This window comes from Suncus etruscus, chromosome 11, assembly GCF_024139225.1.
Source record: "Suncus etruscus isolate mSunEtr1 chromosome 11, mSunEtr1.pri.cur, whole genome shotgun sequence".
NCBI lineage: Eukaryota > Metazoa > Chordata > Mammalia > Eulipotyphla > Soricidae > Suncus > Suncus etruscus.
In genome coordinates this window covers 93,358,916-93,380,071 of record NC_064858.1, presented here as the reverse complement: position 1 = coordinate 93,380,071, position 21,156 = coordinate 93,358,916, and the positions used below count along the sequence as shown (strand labels likewise).

Below are 21,156 nucleotides of genomic sequence, written 5' to 3'. Positions count from 1 at the left end.
CAGGATCAAACCCAGATTGCAAAGCAAGTGCCTTACCCATCTCACTCCTTGGTCCAATCCTACTATATTTCCCTGACATACAAGCAAAAATGAAATAAAGATTAAGATGTGTTAGATGAATAACTGAGAATACAGAAGAACCTACAATTGAGTTATACATAAAGCCTCTTTCTCCTGTGGGACTATATATACATATATAGCATTGGCAAACACTGGAGAAAATCAATGTTCATTTCACTATAGAAAGTACTTGCCCATTAAAAAAATAATAATAAAGCCGGAGAGGTGGTGCTAGAGGTAAGGTGTCTGCCTTGCAAGCGCTAGCCAAGGAAGGACCGCAGTTCTATCCCCTGGCATCCCATATGGTCCCCCCAAGCCAGGGGCAATTTCTGAGCACTTAGCTAGGAGTAACAGGAGCATCAAACGGGTGTGGCCCAAAAAACAAACAAAGAAACAAAAAATAATAATATAAAGTAACTAAATACAGCTTAATACCTTTAAGTAATGCTATAAACTTTTAACAGTAACATTAATAATGTTACAAACTTTAAATCTTTTGTCAAGCAAAATTCAAAGAGTTGGGTAAATGTCTTCCTACTCATATTATTTTTCTTTTTTTTTCTTTTGTTTTGTTTTGTTTTTTTGGGTCACACCCGTTTGATGCTCAGGGGTTACTCCTGGCTAAGCACTCAGAAATTGCCCCTGGCTTGGGGGGACCATATGGGACGCCAGGGGATAGAACCGTGGTCCTTCCTTGGCTAGCGCTTGCAAGGCAGACACCTTACCTCTAGCGCCACCCTCGCCGTCCCCCATATTATTTTTATTCTATTGTCCATTGTCTCTTTTGAAATCGCCCCTTAAAACTTGGAAGTTAGTGGGAGGGAAGTTACTTGCCTCCGATGTATGCACTACATCACGATCCACCAACTCTGAATCAATAGCCATGAGAATTCGGAGATACAGATCCACTCCTCTCGGATTCAGGTCCACAACGGAAAGAATGTCAAAGAAAAATTTGGGCCATTTAGTCAGATACTCTGTAACAAAAAGCAAGGCGAAGACTTGGGCTGCTTTATTGCGTATAAATGTCTTCTCTGGCTGGGGATTCAGCATCTGAGGAACAGAGAAATCCATGAGATGATATGTAAATGGAAACGATTCAAATAGACTGTTTTACCAATTTGTCATCAACAGGCAAAGCATTAAATGAATCATTCTAAGCATTGCAAATGAGCTACTTTAGCTGGATTCTCATTCAGTTCATACATTTCAACATGGTCTAGACTTATGCATTGGGTAGGGCATTTGCCTTGTATGAGACTGACCTGGTTCAACATTCCATATGGTCTCTTGAACACTGCAGCATGTGGCCCAATCCCACCCCTCCCAAAATAAACTACTGAAGTATTTAAAGACCTGGCCAGAATAAAAGAATCACCAAATGATAAAGGCACAAAATATTATTTCTTAGATTTTCAGACAAATGGGCAATTTTATCTAAGTTCCAATAATTTTTCCTAAGGAATAAATTTGATTGTTCTAGCTAATATTTACTCTTAGGAATAAAAATTCTAGCTTTACGTCAAGATTAATTAAAATAAGGATAGGTGAATAAACACTTCTACAATATGGTCCTTTTGAAAAGAACTCTTGTGATAAGCTGGAGAGGACCAGCGAGATTGTAGAGGTTAAAGTGCTTAACCTCTTGCATGTGCTGACTTGGTTCTAATTTCCAGCATGCCAGAGGGTCCTCTAAGCACTGCCAAGAATAAGCACTGCACAGAGTCAAGTGAAAGCCCACCACCAGACTGACCAGATGAAAAAAGAGAGAGAAAAGAACCATATAGAGACAGCCCAACAGTGTCCACTGGATTTTTATTTTTTTGGCCACACACCATGGTATTCAGAGCTACTCAGCAGTCAGTGGTCACTCCCAAGGGGATCATGCAGTGCCAGATTGGTAACCTACTGAACTATATTATTTCTCTGGCTTAACACTTAAACTAAAAGTTTCCACACATGAAGAGAAATAGTAATATGTTTTAGTTACTGTTAAAAATTTGTTTTGGGATCACACCTGGTGATGCTCAGGGGTTAACTCCTGGCTCTGCATTCAAAATTAGGCAGTGCTCAAAATTAGGCAGTGCTCAAGAGATGCAAGAGAATGAACCCAGGTCAACTCTTACAAGGCAAATGACCTAGCCTTGTACTCTCACTCTGGCCCACTATAATATTGTATATTATTACCCGTTGTCATCTAACAATGCTATTTGAAACATTTAAAGAGAAAGCTACAGGATTAAACGGAGGATGGATTAACATCGCTGAGGCAGAGTTGCACACTGCTGCATAATAAAATATTAGATACCCAGTAATTTGAGGTACTGAATGAGTAATATTTTACCTGAGCTTGAAGCCAAGATATGAGCGTCTCCCTAATTAATTGTTGTTGGACAGTAGTTAGTTCTGAGTATCTGTTCAAAATAGAGAAGAAAATTAATAGTTATATTTGGTGTGTATAGTTTTAAAAAGTAACAACCTCTTATTAATTTGAAATGAAAATTGGTATAGCACAAGTTAAAATTCCCTAAATATGTTAATTATACCACTTATGTTAGTGCTTTTTAAAAAGGACACCAAGAAGGCATCAATATAATTCTCAATTTCAATTTCGGTTTAGTCCATCTTTAAGCAAAATGGAAATCAACATTATTTTTTGGTGGAAATATGCCCAGCTCTGAAGAATAAATTTACAGAATAAGTAAGCTAAGTACTTACTTAGCAGTGGTTCATTTACTTAATAAAAGCAAGGAATCTGACTACAAGGACATGTTCAGTCCAATCATACTGCTGCTCAACTCTAATAGAGGCACAATGCATATTGCTATTTGGGGGAGGGGGCACCTGTTGATGCTCGGGGGTTACTCCTGGCTATGAGCTCAGAAATCTCTCCTGGCTTGGGGAACCATATGAAACGCCAGGGGATTAAATCACGGTCTGGTCCATCCTAGAGTAGCACACGCAAGGCAGATACCTTATGCCTTTGTGCCCCTAAGGCTAGATATATATTTTTTTCCTGCTCCGCTCCCGCCTTCTGCCCGCTGCACTCGCTCAAGGCTAGATATTTTTAATGAAACCCATGAACTTAGTATCCACTTCCAACTCCTCTCTAGAAGTTATCACAGAGTGACTTATCTAGGAGGATCAAAGCAAAGCAGCCAAAATCTGGCCAAGCTTCTTCTTTTAGTTTTTTTGGGCCACACCCGACGGCACTCAGGTTTACTCCTGGCTCAGTGCTCAGAAATCACTCCTGGCTGGCTCAGAGGACCATATGAGATGCTGGGATATTTCAAAAGCACATTTAGTAACTAGTCATAACACATTATAAATTTATAATTTGTACTATACCTTCTTCAAAAGAGAAAAAAATTAAATACAACTAAATTGTTAGGGCCAGATATGTGGCTCAGTGGTAGTGACTGCTTTTCATGTATAAGGCCCTGGATTCAAGCCTCAGCACTACCAAAAACAATTATTTTTAGACCATATCTCAAATATTAAATTCTTCAAATAAAAAAAAACACACACATAAAATTTTGTTCAAGTAAAAGGTGCTTAAAACGCCCCTTCCCACAGATCTCATTTAAAACAGAAGAAAAAGGTCTTACTTGTACTTAACTTGATATTCCAATACTTGAAAGCAGAAAAATTTTATGTGATCATCACTATAGGGAAGAAAAGAAAAATTAGCCAAAAACAGGGAAACAAATCAAAGGCAAAGACTAATAATGAAAGCTGAAAGATTTTTCAAACTAGGTATTTTGGCTTGTTTTCTACTAATTATTACATTCGTATACTTTTTATTAAAGCGTTTAAGAACTCTGATATATACAATATTTATTATGTTTGTTAAGTGGAAGACAAAAAATTAGGATATACCTTACATACATACATTTGCAAAGAAAAGGCATTTCTACTAGTTGTAGGATTCCAGTAATTTCTACAGTTTACAACAGAAAGGCTTAGTATAAAATAGTAAAAGGTAGAAGAGCTAGAGAGTGATGAGTATCGAAGTCTTCTTAAAGGTAACTTTATGTTCTACCTAGAATTTCCTTTTTTTAAACTTTATTGATTGATCGACTGGTTTTGGGTCACACCTGGAGGGAGGCGCTCAGGGGTTACTCCTGGCTCTGCATTCAGAAATTGTCCCTGGTACACTGGGACCATATGGGATGCCGGGGAATTGAACCAGGTTCCTCCCAAGCGGCCACATGCAAGGCAAACACCCTACTGCTGTGCTATCTCTCTGGCCCTTTACCTAAAAAAATTTTTTTTTTTTTTTTTTGGTTTTTGGGCCACACCCGGCGATGATCAGGGGTTACTCCTGGCTGTCTGCTCAGAAATAGCTCCTGGCAGGCACAGGAGACCATATGGGACACTGGGATTCGAACCAAGCACCTTTGGTCCTGGATCGGCTGCTTGCAAGGCAAACACCGCTGTGCTATCTCTCCGGGCCCTTTTTTTTTTTTTTTTTTTTGGTTTTTGGGGCCACACCTAGCTAAGTGCTCAGAAATTGCCCCTGGCTTGGGGGGACCATATGGGACGCTGGGGGATCGAACTGCGGTCCTTCCTTGGCTAGCTCTTACAAGGCAGACACCTTACCTCTAGTGCCACCCCGCCGGCCCCATACCTAAAATTTCTATTGCAGTCAAATCTACAACATGCAAGGAGTCAGACAGACTAGCAGCCGAGCTTCAAAATGCGTATCATAAAACAAATTATAAACCTGCTGCTGTTTACATGTAAGAGAAGCAAATCAATATCCACCAATTATCCATTTCCAACCCCTCTCTAGAAGTTATCACAGAGTGACTTATCTAGGAGTATCAAAGCAAAGCAGTCAAAATCTGGCCAAGCTGCTGCTTCTTTTAGTTTTTTGGGCCACACCTGGCAGCACTCAGGGTTTACTCCTGGCTCAGGGGACCATATGAGATACTGGGGACTGAACCTGGGTCTGCCATATGCAAGACAAATGCCCTACCCGCTGTGCTACAACTCTGACCCAGGCCACGCTCCTTTAGTAAAGAACAATCTGCACATTCAAGAGAGTTGACTTGAGTCAGACTTAGTGAATGAACGATTTTCCACATACAAAGTTAACCAGTAAATATAAAATAAATTCATTTTCTTTACATGGCATAATATACCAAAGTATTATCGCAAGAAGGAACCTGCTCTAAAAGGTGGGTTATTTGGGGGGGGGGTAATTTGTTTTGGGGGGATCATACCCAGCAGTGCCCTAGCTCTATACTCAAGATAGAACCAGATCAGCCTATGCAAGGAAAGTGCCTTATCCACTATACTCTGTTAAGCGTTTTAAGTATACAAACCTTCTAAGACTTTACAGTGATTCAGATCCTTATTCTGATCATGGACGAAACAATCCCCCCACCCCCCATGTTTGGGACATACCCAATGGTGCCAGAAATATAACCAGGGCTCCAAAAGATAAAGCTTGTAGTCAGTCCCTTAAGTCGTCTCCCTGGCCCCAGAAATAGATCAACTTTCAAAATCACCAAAAACCCCAAAAGCAATTCTGAGAAATGGGAAAATGTTTCCTAGCTTCAAGCTATATTATAAAGCGCCAGTAACTGAAAGTATTGGGACATATTACCCACCCCCCCACACACACACACCCAAAAACCCCACAAAAACCAATGTAAGAGTCCAGGAATAAATCCACACAAAATAAAAAACTATACAATGAAAACAGAAATCTCTTCATGTGCAAAAAATAAAACCAAATCATTATTTAAAGGCACCCATCAACTTTTTCCTTCTTCCTGCATTGATCAGCAGTTGCACATGCTTGGTTGGTTGTGGTGCTCTCATTTGGAGATGACACTTGCCAGGGGATGACAGATCTGGTGGCAAGGCTCCTAGACTCAGTTGCTCTAACAGCCACAGCTCACACATTTTAATTGTTCATTAACACACATGCTTTCCTGGGTGCTCGCACACATCTTGGCGGTAGTGCTTGCCAAGTAGCTACGGTACTCACACACACACGCTCATCAGGGTTGCACTCCTAGCTGTTGTGTTCACTCATCTTTTATTTGCAGTGCTTGTTGGGGGCTGTAAACTTCGGTTGCAGTGCTGGCTGGAGATCACATTCTTTTGCAGCACCTGGGGTCCCAGATAGTAAAGTCGCTGGGACACAGCAGGCTCATGCAGACAGTCCCTGGTTTTATTCTCTTGCCCTTCTGCTTGACAAGGCAGGGGCTAATCTTAGCAGCTGAATCGCCTCTAGGGTCCAATTTTCTTTTCACTTAATAACTTTTTTTTTTTTTTTGGGTCACACCCGGCGGTACTCAAGGGTTACTCCTGGCTGTCTGCTCAGAAATAGCTCCTGGCAGGCACGGGGGACCATATGGGACACCAGGATTCGAACCAACCACCTTTGGTCCTGGATCGGCTGCTTGCAAGGCAAACATCGCTGTGCTCTCTCTCCTGGCCCTCACTTAATAACTTTTATATGTAAACAGGACTCACCATACCAAATGCCATTCCCAGTGACTTCACTACCTATTCTTCCCCAGTGAGCCACATCCCCAGTCACAAATAAAAATTAAGTCAAATGGACTTCCAATTTGGATATTAGACCAAAATCAAAACAAAGAAAACTGGTCAACTCCAGCACCTCAACATCAAGGATATACCTGAGGATAACTAATGGCAAGGTTCACGAATGCAAGAAAATAAAAACAAATGAGTAAGGGTCCCGAAAATGTCTGAGTGGCCAAAGGACTTGCCTTGGAAGCATGAGGTTGCTGAGTCTGAAGCTTGCTGTTACCCTGTTACCCAAACACAGTGAGCATGATCTGAGACTCTGCTGAGGGGGGGGGGGGGGGCACCCAGTGTCACAACAGTGCATGCATTCTCTGTTCTCTACCACACAGCCAGTCAAGTGTGAACACAAGGTAAGTGTGTGACCCTGGTAAGAATGTGTTTGAGAGCAACTAAGAGTTAGCACAAACAGGCACTACAACCACATGTGAGGGGGACCCCAGTGTAGTAGAAGGAGAAAATAAACACAAGAAAAATTTAATGAGTATACACATCCATGTGTGTGTATATATACGGATATACACACATCCATGTAAGTATATATATACGTATACATATACAAACACATATATTTAATACATTCTAGCTGGGATTTATAGTCAGATACACAATGTGGGCAATAAGAACTTTCAATAAAGTCTTGGGATGGTCAAAATATTATTAATTCACTATCTTTCTCTTATCTATATGGAATGACTTTTTTCTTCTAATTTGTTGTTTACTTTCTGTTTTGGGGCCATACCTGGCTGGCTCAGGGCTTACTCCTGGCTCTGCACTCAGAACATTGCTAGCGATGCCATGACTTGAACCCAGGTCAGCTGTATACTAGGCAAATGAACACTGTTCTACCTCTCTGGCACCATCACTGATTTTCTATAGCACAAATGAAAAACAAAAATATATCCTGTAGTGGCCGGAGCAATAGCACAACAGGCAGGGCATTAGCCTTGCACAAGGCCTACCAGGGTTTAATCCCCGACAACCTATATGGTCCCCCGAGCCTGCCATGAGCAATTTCTGAGTACAGAACCAGGAGTAATCCCTGAGAGCCCAAAAACAAACAAAAGTATTTCCTTAAGTTTTAAAATAGATAAACTTATTCATGGATACTAGGCTTTTCTTTAAGAGTCATGCAGCTTTCATTTTAATTACCTGTAGGTCCTCTGGGCCAGAGCTTCTGCACACACCTGCCAGGCATCTGGGGAAATCTTTAACTGTTCAAAATAGGCCAAGGCCTGTAAGATTGCAAAGAAGAAAAGGCATTTGGAATAGTCAATCTCAATGTCCTGATATTACTACACAAAATATTTTCAAAGTAACAAGCCAGTAAGAAATCACTGAGTCGAAACAAAAAGTAGCCAAGACACTGAATTCAGGCCTCTGAATAGTGATTATCTCTAGAAACAGAGATAAATAGAAAACAAAATCTAGGAGGGAGTGGGGTGAAGGGAAGAAAGGGGGAAGAGAGAAAGTAGAAAGAAAATAGGTACAGAGATTAAGGCTCTTGCCTTACTTATGGCTAATCCTGGTTTAAATTCCTTGATCCCCAGCACAATCTCCCAGTACATCTGGGAGGAATCCCTGAACCCTGCCTAGTAGGGCTCAAAACCAACCCCCAGCCCTGGAAAAAAAAAAAAAAAAAGGAAAAAAGGAATTCAGTTAGATACCCAAATCTGTTTCCTTAAGCAAAGTTAACAACATAAAATTTCATGTACAGGGGGCCGAGCGGTGGCGCTGGAGGTAAGGTGCCTGCCTTGCCTGTGCTAGCCTAGGACGGACCGCGGTTCGATCCCCCGGCGTCCCATATGGTCCCCCAAGAAGCCAGGAGCAACTTCTGAGCGCATAGCCAGGAGTAACCCCTGAGCCTCACAGGGTGTGGCCCAAAAACAAAACAAAACAAACAAAAAAAATTTCACGTACAGACCATACTAGGTTATTATTAGGAGGACCAAGAAAGAAAACATGCAAGTGTTTTATTAAGTGCTTATATATTACTGAAGTGTATGCAATTATGAAATAACAAGTAGGACTCCAGAGAGTATAGGAGCTAAAATGCTTGCTTTCTTTACATGTGGCGAATCCAGGTTCTATTCTTGGCAGTGCATATGGTTTCCTGAGCACAGAGCAGAAGCAGCTCCTAAATCCTACTAGGTGTGGCCCAAAACAAAATAAACAAAAATTTTTATTTTTCCTATTAAACAGTAAGTTACTGAATAAGTGACCAAATATATGAATATATATATATACATATATAGATATTCTCTGCTCATACTTTGATCTATTTAGAGTAGCACTTAAATTCAACTATACCATAAATCTCTTATACAATTAGGTAGTTTACATGTAAACTGGGCTAAAATGCGAAGTTATATTTTCCTTTGGGTAAGAAATTTTTTTTTTTGATTTTTTTTTTGGGGGGCCACACCTGGCGGTGCTCAGGGGTTACTCCTGGCTATCTGCTCAGAAATAGCTCCTGGCAGGCACGGGGGACCATATGGGACACCGGGATTCGAACCAACCACCTTTGGTCCTGGATCAGCTGCTTGCAAGGAAACGCCGCTGTGCTATCTCTCTGGGCCCAAGAAATTATTTTTAAATAATAAACAAGAAATCCACTGCAGGGGCAAAGCAACAGCACAACGAGGAGGACAGCCAACCCATGTTCGATCCCAACATCCCATATGGTCCTCCAAGCCCCACCAGACCAGAGTGCAGAGTCAGGAGTAATGCCTTAGTACTGCCAGTTATGGCTCCTTCCAAAAAAATAAAAACAAGCAAAAACCCACATATTTTATTATTTTCTTATCTTATCTAGTATTTCACTTAATAACAACAAAATGAGGGGAAAGGAGGACTCAGCTGCTGAGACCATTACTAACATACTATTAAAAAGTTCTTTTTGTTTTTTTTGTTTTGTTTTGTTTTTTTTCTTGGTTTTCTGGGCCACACCCGTTTGATGCTCAGGGGTTACTCCTGGCTAAGTGCTCAGAAATTGCCCCTGGCTTGGGGGGACCATATGGGAGCCAGGGGATCAAACCGTGGTCCTTCCTTGGCTAGCGCTTGCAAGGCAGACACCTTACCTCTAGCACCGCCTTGCCGGCCCCATTAAAAAAGTTCTAATAGCAGTTGTCCTGGGATTAGTTATTTTGGATTTTGGGCCACACTTGGGAGGTGCTCAGGTATTACTCCTGGCTCTGTGCTCAGAAATTATTCCCAGCGGCCTCAGGAGACCATATGGAATGCTGGGGATCAAACCCAGATTGGCAGCATGCAAGGCAAACTCCCTGTGTGGTAGCTAAGGCTCCCCTAATAACAGTTACACAACTCTCATAGAAAATAGTATTTGTCGGGGCTGGAGTTGTGGAGCTAGCAGTAGGGAGTTTGCCTTGCATGCACTGACCTAGGATGGACCATAGTTCGATCCCTCGGTGTCCCATATGGTCCCCCAAGAGAGGAGTGATTTCTGAGCGCATAGCCAGGTGTAAGCCCTGAGCATCACCAAGAGTGGCCTCCCAAATAAAAAAGTATTTGTCTACAGCCAAAACACATGAATTATTTTTGCATTTTTTGTGTCCTAAATGGTATGACAGGTACCCTTAATAAGACTTTTAAATCACAGTTAATTACCTGTATAACTGGTTGCTTTTTTTTTTTTTGGTTTTTGGGCCACACCCGGCAGTGCTCAGGGGTTACTCCTGGCTGCTCAGAAATAGCTCCTGGCAGGCACGGGGGACCATATGAGACACCGGGATTCAAACCAACCACCTTTGGTCCTGGATCGGCTGCTTGCAAGGCAAACGCCACTGTGCTAGCTCTCCGGGCCCACTGGTTGCTTTTTTTAACAAGAGGCATGTACATGATTACTACTCTGTAACAATCACCCTGAAAACTTTTACTACTTAAATTCTTGCTTAAAAGCAGAAAGTTACTATACTATTTAGTGAGACAGTTAACCTCATTTAGCTCTTAGGAAAAAATATCCTATGCTATAAAAAAGTATAAAAAAGATGACAAATGGTTCTCCTCCTACTTGCCCTATACTTCAAAACACCCACCTAGCTTGACGATTTTTAATTACAGGCTGGTTCACTAGATGCTTCTTTTATCAGTCAACTATAGGCATGATCACAGGTACAGGCTACATTCGGTTTAATTGTTTATATTTACCCAAATATTCCAGCACCTCAGAATGGACTCCATCATATATAATCATCATATGTAATCAAAGACAATACATAACCATAACTGCTTACCCAACACATTTGTCTAGACTAAATCATAAGGATATGAAATAGCAGCAACTCGAGTTTTAAACGAGTTTAGACAAAGGTAAACAATGGGAAAATAAAACATGCAAATTTGCCACTAAGGAATATTCTTCAAACAGTCCTTCACATCACAATTTTTAAGGAATTATAAATAATGACTGATGTAAAAACAGAGACTTGTTTTGAATATTAAGATTTTAATACTTGGGCCAGATGGTGGCACAAGTGGTAGGGCATTTGCCTTACATGTGCTGACCTAGGACAGACCCTGGTTCGATCCCCCAGAGTCCCATATGGTCTCCCAAGCCAGAATGATTGAGCGCATAGCCAGGAGTAATCTGAGTGTCAACAGGTGTGCCCCCCACCAAAAGAAATTTTAATGCTTAAGGTAAAAAAAATAGTACAGCAAGTAAAGTATTTGCCTTGTACATGGCTGACCCTAGCTATATCCCAGGCATCCTACAGGGTCAACTAAACACTGCCAGGAATAATTCCTGAGTACAGACCACAGAGGACAACAAGTAATGGACCCCAAAATCAGAAAAACAAAGATGTTAATACTTTTGTTATGCCAGTCAGAAAAAACAGATATCAACAGGCAATGTTTCTATATTCATAAATCAAACAATTTCAAGTCAAATTAAATATTTATCACTAGGTACATTTTTAATGCAGGATCTCTGTGGTAACATGCATTAGAAAATGATTAAGCCCACTTAACTTACCCTTTGTCTGAAGTCTGAATCAGCATTTGGATTTAGCCCTAAAAGAGCCTGTTCATCCATCCCTGCTGCTATACTTGGAATTTTCTGGCCTCTGATCCCACTGAAGAATCCATGAACATCTGTACAAACACAAAGAGTTGAATCACAGTAAACAAGCAGAAAATTATTCAGAATATCAGAAAAAGTTATGAAGAAGAAGTTCAGGAGTTCTGCTTAGGGAACACCTTCCCTACATGAGGCTTTTTGGCTTTCCCTTCTATTTTTTTTTTTATTCTTTTTACTTTTCCCTTCTATTTTCTTAACTAAAAATGTCTTCTGAATTAAAGGAGAGGAAAAAGGAAGTTCAAGTGTTAAAAAACTACTTATTTTGAAATGATCCAAATTATAACCAAAAGTTTAGGTTTCAGGGGGCCAGAGATATAGCACAGCGGTCGGGCATTTGCCTTGCAAGCCGCTGACCCAGGAACAATGGTGGTTTGAATCCCGGCATCCGGAGCGATTTCCGAGCACAGAGCCAGGAGTAACCCCTGGGCACCGTCAGGTGTGGCCCCCCCAAAAAACCAAAACAAACAAACAAAAAAGTTTAGGTTTCAGCAGAACAGACCTGATATTCTTACTATGTGCAATTTCCAAAAGTCAAATGTAGGTCACCAGGGTCCTGAAATTTTCTTATTCTTCAAGATTGTCAGTAAATATTTTCTTTGTAAGGGATAATTCTTTTCTGGGCCAGAGGAATAAATCAATGAGCTGGAACCCATTCTGCTTTGCTTACAGAAGGCCAGGGTTCAATCTCTAGCACAGAATACGCCCCAAGTAAATTTAGGCAAGAGTTGCAGCTTTCTGATCACCATGGGTTATGAGCCCCAAACCCAAAACAAATGGCTAATTTAAATAAAAGCATTTGATTTTGCAATGCTTATCTTCAATACCTAAAGGTGCAGCAATTATATTAAAATAAAAAGCAATGTACACTATCGTACACTATAATCATCTGCCTACATCCACTTGTCAGAAGAATTCTGACTGACTAAACAGAACCTCTGAGTTCAATATCCTTATTGTGGTGCTTAGACCTTTTTCAGACCTATGCCCTCCCTCATCTTACTGGCTGTCCGTGCCCCAGTCCTGTGCTGTGACCCCTTGGAAGATCCTGGGGCCCCTGGGTGAGAAACACTGGGCTGATGTGACTTGTCTTTCCCTGGGCCCATGTAAATCCAAAGATAAAACAATACATGTGTCCAAGGCCATAGAGTTCAGCCCTTCTCTCATGGATCTACCAATCCAACGACTTGAGATTCAAACCCTGCTGAAAAACTCAACTTTCTGCACTCAGCACAGCAATGCCAGTATTCTGCCTTTCATCTTTGTACACACTGCTCTTTGCTGGTTCCTTGATTAACCCCTGCCCGTCCTTCAAAATCCAGCCTTCAAGGTCACCATTTGAATAGGCTTCTCTGACCTCTATTGTCCAATTCTCCCCAAAAGGGTTAGATTCCCCAACCCCAAAAGCTGGATTTCACCACTGCCCCCCACTGCTCCACTAAGTTTTCTTATTTGCCTTAAAGGACAAGTCTTGACATTTTTACATCTGCTTCACAGGGAGGTTTTATAATTGCAAAGACTGAACCGTGTACTGTTTCTTTTATTTGCAAAATGGCTTCACAATTGAGACCTGAGAGAATTTAAGAAAATGGGACCAGCAGATACGGTGATTGCCTTGATGCTGCTGACTGGGGGAAGTCAATCCCCAGCACCAGATATGGTCCCCTGAATGAGCCAGGAGTAACCTCTGCACCTCTATACACCTCCAGATGTGGACCAAAAACCAAAACCAAAACACAAAGAAAATAAAAGAAAGAAACGGGGTCCAGACCATTTAACTCAAAAAGTTTTGACTTTTTCAATTAAATAAAGCATGCTGGCATACATGGTTGGGAGGGGGGGATTCCCTCAACTGGACCTATGCACATGTGAGAAAAGGACTAAGCAATCCAAATAATCGCAATAATAATAAACTGGCATTTTATACAGATGGGGGAAAAACACACACTGATTTCCTTCCTCCATTTGGCCAAAAATAACAAGAAAATCTGATGACCATTTAGTCCCCTGGCTTGGACATCTAGTATCTCAGATTATGAAATCCACTGAAAGGTTCTGAAACTTGGCCTGCTGTAGGGAAAAAAAGAGTTTTCAAGGGAAGTAGCAAGGAGTGCTCAAAGGAAGAAGTCAGCAGAAGAGACAACCCCAGGAAAGAAACTTGTTACAGTTGTCAATGCAAAACTCATCTATCCCAGCGATTTATATACAACCACAGGAGTCAGCCAACAAGCCAAATGCTACAATCTGTGCAAAAAGAGTAACAATTTCCCCAGCAGCTAAAACTGCTCACGAATCCATCATAGTGTCTAGCTCAGCAACAGCAGTCATCCCTTCAATTCTGCATCCAGTAAAGTTCCAGGGAAGACCAACAACATACTTAAAAATAAATAAATAAGTAAATAAAATGGATTAGGCCTTCACTTTCCTGCAGGGCCACTTAAGCCAAGACACAAACATGGTCAAAAAAGAAAAATTCCTTCACACCCAGAGGATTATCATCTCAAGACTAGGTCTCAACGTCTCCAGCCTTTGGGGGAAAAAATTTTTTTCAAAAAATAAATTAAAATCCATGCTAAACGTTTGGTCGCTGTCCTAAAACGTAACTTCCCCTTGAGGGAATTCCTTAGCACTTTCCCAGGTGCATATTTTGCTTTTTTCCTGCTTGCAAAGAAATACCCCCCCCCCTTTTTTTTCTGCTCCTCTAGGTTTGTAGGTAAGACATGGGGTGCCCTTACCCACACTTCTTTTGGGTCCTGGGGAGGGAAAAGGAGGTGTTTGTTGGGTGGGATCAAGTTTGAGGACTCTGCTCCCCAGATTGCAAAAGGGGTTGGGTGGATGACTTTGAAGTCTGGGGGGACACGAAGACTTCCAAAGCCAACCCCCAAACCCTAAGGTTGGTCTCCAGATCTCTCCCTCCCTCCAAGGTAGCCTCGTGGCATTCGGGGTGATGAAACCCCAGCGACGTTGGGGCGGCCACGCGCTCGGGACACCGCCGGCCACAGCCCCAGCTGGTCCTGTCCGGCTTGGTCCGGCTTGGTCCGGCCCAGTCCAGCCCAGTCCGGCCCAGACCAGCCCAGTCCAGCCCGACCCGGCCCGACCCAGCCCAGTCCAGCCCAGCCCAATCCAGCCCAGCCCGGCCGGGACAAGGGGAGCCCCCCGGCCCGCAGTGCTCCCCACTCTCGGGGCTCCCCCCGGCCACTTCCCCGGTGCCCGACGTCACCTTCCCGCGCCGGTCACTCCATCCCGCCTCCCCGAGCCGAGCCGTCCCCGTCGCCCGCCGCGTCCTCCGCCACCTCGGAGCCAGCAGCCTCATGGAGAGAGAGCAAGCCAGAGCGATCGGCGGCCCGCGGGCCCGGGCGGGAGACTACAACTCCCAGCAGGCAGTGCGCGGCGGCGCTTCCGGGAGGCGGGGCGCAGGCGCGCTTCCGGGATCTGGGGCGCGGGCGCACTGCCGGAAGGCGGGAGGCGTGGTCCTTCCAGCCAGAGGTGCAAGTCAGGATGGAGGAGGTCCGGGTTGGAATCCCACCCAGGCTATGGAGCGCCCTGCCCTGCAGTTCTTGAAAGCCCCTTGCATAGCTTCCTCTGGAGGAATTGATGAGCTAGGCCTCGCTTCAGGTGCTCCTCACAGCAGAGGATCCACCTATGAGTGTTGAGACATTTTTACATATCATAAAATATGTAGTATGATATGCATATGATATACATATCCATAAACGTGGATATAGGTCAATATACATATAGGTGTGGTGCATGTATGTCATAATACATGCATGTATGGTATGTATGTCAGCATACCTAGCCATATACGTGGATATTTTGTTTTGTTTTGAATATTTTGTTATATTCAATATACTTGAATATCGTTATCAAGAAAAGAATATTCTCGGGGCCGGAGAGATAGCATGGAGGTAAGGCATTTGCCGTTCATGCAGAAGGTACGTGGTTCAAATCCCGGCGTCCCATATGGTCCCCGTGCTTGCCAGGAGTGATTTCTGAGCCATAGAGCCAGGAGTAACCCCTGAGCACTGCTGGGTGTGACCCAAAAACAAAAAACAAAAAAAAAGAATATTCTCAGCAAATCGTATGGGTCGGTTCCTTTCATGAAATTATTTTGTTTATTCATCCAGCTACTAATTAATTTTTATCCATATTTCATAGAGGTTGGAGGTCAAAAAGATAATATAGCGATTAAGACACTTTGTTCAAAACTCCCCCTTTGGTTCCCTGAGCCCTGCTAGAATAGTAAGACCCTAAACCAAACCCCTAAAAACCTATTGCATATGTAAGCTCCGAGGTCGAGATCCATCCTACAAAGACCACCAAAGAGATGAACAGCATTGCAATAAAGTCTTGGGAGTTTATAGTATTAACCAGCAAGCTGAGGTCACTCCTCTAAGGCAACCACCCCTTACTGAGACCTCAGGCTCGTTTTATAGGGTGACAGAGGCTTCAAACCATCACAATTAACCTTTAAGTTGATTGGCTGTTGTCTAGGTTGTTTCCTTTTATGGCTAGATATCTAGAGTACTATATTGTGGTTTATGGGGCCTTGGGGGTCTTTGTCAGCTGAAGGGCCCACAGGGCACTCACGACCTTGTCTGCCCACAGGCCCCCAAATGGCTGTGCTGACCTAGGCTTTGATTCTTAAAACTTGACCCTGTCATGGCTGTTCTTAGGTTCACAAAAAAGCTAGGTTACAGTTAATTCTAAACCAAACTTCAGATCCTAACATATAAAAGTAGATACAATAAGTACACAAGAAGCCCAGGTTGCTTGCTTAGTTCTTTACTTCAATTCAGGAACACTGCATGATCTTGTTGTTTTTTTTTTTTTGCATAATCTTGTTTTAATTTGCTTATCTATAACATTTTAATAATCATGGTATTCCCCTCAAGGATTGTGAGGATAGTTGTTCATGCATGTGTTTGTCAGAGCTCAAAATTTAGATCTTTTTTGTTTATTATTTAACATACTGTTAATGAGGTTCCAACGAAGAAAAAACAACTTGGAAGGATAAACAGTAGAATAAAATTCTTCTAACAGTTTAACAGCTATATTTATTTATTGAACCACCGTGCTCAAGACACCACACCAGGGGCCGGGCGGTGGCGCTGGAGGTAAGGTGCCTGCCTTACCTGCGCTAGCCTAGGAGACGGACCGCGGTTCGATCCCCTGGTGTCCCATATGGTCCCCCAAGCCAGGAGCGACTTCTGAGCGCATAGCCAGGAGTAACCCCTGAGCGTCACCAGGTGTGGCCCAAAAACCAAAAAAAAAAAAAAAAAAAAAAAAAAAGACACCACACCAGTCATTTCATATATAAAATATCTTGAATTACTTGGCCTCACATTTGTGATTTGATCTTTATAATGTCAGACTAAGACACCCCCCCCCCAAGATATAGCCCCATCAGTTAGAACAATTGCTTTCCATGCAGGATGATTGTACTTATCTCTAGCACCTCATGGTCCTTAATACCTGGGGAGCAAATCCAAGAACCTAGGGCTAAAGTAACACCTAACCATTGATGGGTATACACATTCCCCCCCAAAAAAAAAGTAAAAAATACAGAGAAGAAAAGAATGAATGAAATGTCAGGGGAGGGGCCCAGAGAGCATTTGCCTGGACTGATGGTGGTTCGAATCCTGGCATCCCAATAGTTTCCCCGCTCCTACCAGGAGCGATTTAAAAGCCCTGAGCCAGGTGTAACCCCTGAGCACCTTTTGGTATGACCCAAAAGCAAACAAACAAAAATGTCAGGCTAGGGGTTAGCGGGTGTGGCTCAGTGGTAGAACACTTAACATTGCTTGAGTGAGTTCCTAGATAACCCTGTATGGTCTTACCAGCACGAGGAAACCCCTAAACTAGGAAAGACCTCTGAGTACCATCAGGTATGGCTCTAACTAAACCAAAACTAAAAAAAAACAAAAAAACAAAAAAAAAACTTCCAAATTTAGAAATGTAAAAATTCCTCTTAATTTTGCAAAATTATTTATGGAGAAAATAAAGAAACAAGATGGACTCCAATCAAAGAGAAATACAGGAGTATAAACTTGGTTCTTTTATTCTATATTTTGGCTCACCTGTCCACAAATGAATGAGTTGTTTCTCCTATCACAATAAGATGAAATGGGGGCCTGAGAGATAATATGGAAGTAGGGAGTTTGCCTTGCATGCAGAAGGACAGTGGTTCGAATCCCGGCATCCCATATGGTCCCCTGAGCCTGCCAGGAGCGATTTCTGAGCTTAAAGCCAGGAGTAACCCCTGAGAGCTGCTGGGTGTGACCCAGAACAAAAACAAAAACAAAAACAAAAACCAATAAGATGAAATGCCAGCTATCAAAGTGTTAACAAGGGAATAAGATTATAGTGCATTCAACAGTAGAGCATTTGCCTGCATATATGAGACACTGGGCTTGACACACATCCATATACATACATATATACATGCATACATACATACACACCATTCAGGGGGTCTCAAACTCGTGGCCCGTGGGCCGTTTGCAGCCCTCCATACAATAATTTGTGGCCCTGCCCTAGAGGAATCTTTTTCTGTTTTGTTTTATTTTAGTTGTTTGGGTCACACCCCCCAATGTTCAAGGCTTACTACTGACTCAAGGATCACCCCGACTTTGCCTCCTGCGGCCCCCAGGTAAATCGAGTTTGAGACCCCTGATACAGCATCAATTTTTTTGGTATTTTTTTGTTTGCTTTTTGGGGGGTCACACCTAGTGGCACTCAAGGGTTACTCCTGACTCTGAGCTCAGAATTCGCTCCTGGCAGGCTCACGAGATCATATGGGATGCTGGGAATCGAACCCTGGTCCGTCTTGTGTTGGCCGTATGCAAGGCAAACACCCTACTGATGTGCTATCACTCCAGCCCCTACAGCATCATTTTACTCAGCAAGTCAGGAAAAGAGCACATGCACCGAATACTGGCATATTTGAAAAGCAAAAGAAAGAAAATTTTTGTTTTGATTGAAGCTACACTAAACAGTGCTTGGGGCTTACTCCTGAGTCTATCCCACCTTAGGATACAAAGCAAAGCGACTTGCACATTGTACTGTTCTCCAGTGTCCCAAAATATACGAATTAGAGCCTTCTAGCTATTCAAAAAGCTTCACAGAAGCTGCCTCAGAGAACAGAGAATGAGAGGTGAGAGGTGGTAATTGGGGTCAGGCCAGTCACATGTTCCTCACTGTTGCAAGTCAGCCCTGAAGAGGTTGACTGATGGAGGGATGGAGGATGAGGTCTTTTCCCTTCAGCTCGGAGCACACGTCTGCCACCCTGTCCAGCCGACGGTTCTGAGGTGAAACGGCGGGTAAACAGATCGCAGACAGTGGAAGACAGGCTTGTGGAAATATTAGCTTTATTCGGTGGACAAGACAGAAGTCCAAAGACTCAGCATAAGTTCCAGCCAAAAGCCTCTAGCTTTTCACAGACCCTTGTTTTTATCCCCCAAAATCAGGTACCACCCAATGGTGGGATCAGATACCACCCAATGGTGGGAGCAGAATCAGGTACCACCCTAGGGTGGGGGCAGAATGCCAGGTCACACCCTCGGGTAGGGCACAATCACCGATCAGGGTAGGGTCAGTAATATAATAATCTCCTAAAATATTTACATACACAACACCTCACGTCTTCTGTCTGGGGCTTCTTCACACCACAATGTGTGGAAAGAGCCTAGTGTATCTCCCTTGGGTGCAGCTGGTAATGGAAGGGATGCTTCGTCAGGTTAGGCTGAGACATATTATCACCATCTTTTTGTTTCTTTCTTTGCTTGTTTTTGGGTCACACCCAGCAGTGCTCAGGGGTTACTCCTGGCTCTACGCTCAGAAATCGCTCCTGGCAGGCTCGGGGGACCATAGGGATGCCAGGATTTGAGCCACCATCCTTCTGCATGCAAGGCAAATGCCTTACTTCCATGCCATCTCTCCGGCCCCATATTATCACCATCTTAACTTTAAACTATGTGTGCCTAATATGGCAATTAATATATTGTCAATATTTTTGAGCATGTATGTACCATAAACTGTTTTACATGCTATACATTCATCTTCACAATAATTTGATGCATTATTAGGCAATATCATTATTATCATATTACAGATGAGAAAACTGAAGTACACAAAATTTAGGTAGCAACGTCCTCTTACTTTAATTCTTGTACCATTAAAAAAAAAAAAGATAGCAGACCTGGAGAGATAGCACAGCGGCGTTTGCCTTGCAAGCAGCCAATTCTAGACCAAAGGTGGTTGGTTCGAATCCCGATGTCCCATATGGTCCCCCGTGCCTACCAGGAGCTATTTCTGAGCAGACAGCCAGGAGTAACTCCTGAGCACCGCTGGGTGTGCCCCCCCCAAATATAGCAGAGCTGAGATTCGAGTATAGTATAAATCTAAAGTCCATTGCTAACCTGTTTTTCAAATGAAGTTTGATGCACATTATAGACAAAGTCAGTTCTTCTTATCAATATCCCCTTCCTTATAACCATGAAACTCTGTAGACAGTAGACATGGCTTAATGAACTTGTGGACATGCTTTGCATGCAGGAGCCCCAAATTTATTCCCCAGCAATGCATGATCCCCTGAACATCACTAGCAGTAGCCTCCGAGCACTGAGACACTACTAATGTGTATAGCCCCAAAATGCAAAATCATGCAACTTTGTTCCCATCTCTTATCTCCATTTTCTTTCCACTGCCAGATTATTCAGAAGAATGTTGATATATATCAATCAATTTGAAAAAATATGAAGATCACAAACCATAATGTAGTAAATTGATTCATCTTAACCTTGTTGCAGGGGTCTCAAACTCAAACTTGGGGGCTGCAGGAGGCAAAGTCGGGGTGAGGCAGGACCGCATAAGGGATTTCACAAAAAAAAAGTCCTCAAACTTCATTATTAACAGTTTTAATTATTTCTTCTGAACAAATAGAACATTGAGTGAAGATCATGAACAGTTCTTCTGAACATGGCATCTTTTGCATATTCCTTGTTGCCAGAGACTTGACAGCTCTTCTTCTCACAAATCTGAACCACATTTGGCTTTAGAGAGGAAGCAGTTGAGACCCTCAGTATGGCTTGAAGATGATCATCATTAAGTCTAGACCTGTACTTTGACTTATTGAAGTTCAATGTGGAGAATAACTTTTCATACAAATATGTGCTCCCCAAAAGGCACATGGTGCACTTGAACATTCGGGAAAGCTCAGGGAAGCTGGGGGGCAATTCTCTCAAAAATTGCCCATGCATGTCTGCTTTTCCACTAATCTCCCTGAACTTGGCTTTGAGATCAGAGTTGCATTGCAAGTCAATGAGCTCCATTTGAAGCACAGGAGGGGCATCTTGCACATCAAAGGAAAAGGGGTCCACAAAAATTTGGAAAGTGGTTCTGGGCTTTTTGAAGTCTGCAAATCTGTGATCAAA

At 42.7% G+C, this 21,156-nt stretch overlaps 1 protein-coding gene across 1 annotated transcript in view; it reads right to left on the bottom strand.

The window, feature by feature from the left end:
- Nucleotides 1-15,071, bottom strand: part of XPOT (exportin for tRNA) — a 47,324-nt gene extending 32,253 nt beyond the window's left edge. Inside the window, 6 exon segments of the mRNA XM_049782740.1 lie at nt 891-1,113; nt 2,405-2,474; nt 3,669-3,725; nt 7,780-7,862; nt 11,621-11,739; nt 14,943-15,071. Coding sequence (XP_049638697.1) covers nt 891-1,113; nt 2,405-2,474; nt 3,669-3,725; nt 7,780-7,862; nt 11,621-11,680 — 493 coding nt within the window. The 5' untranslated portion in view covers nt 11,681-11,739; nt 14,943-15,071.
- Nucleotides 15,072-21,156: the final 6,085 nt, after the last annotated feature.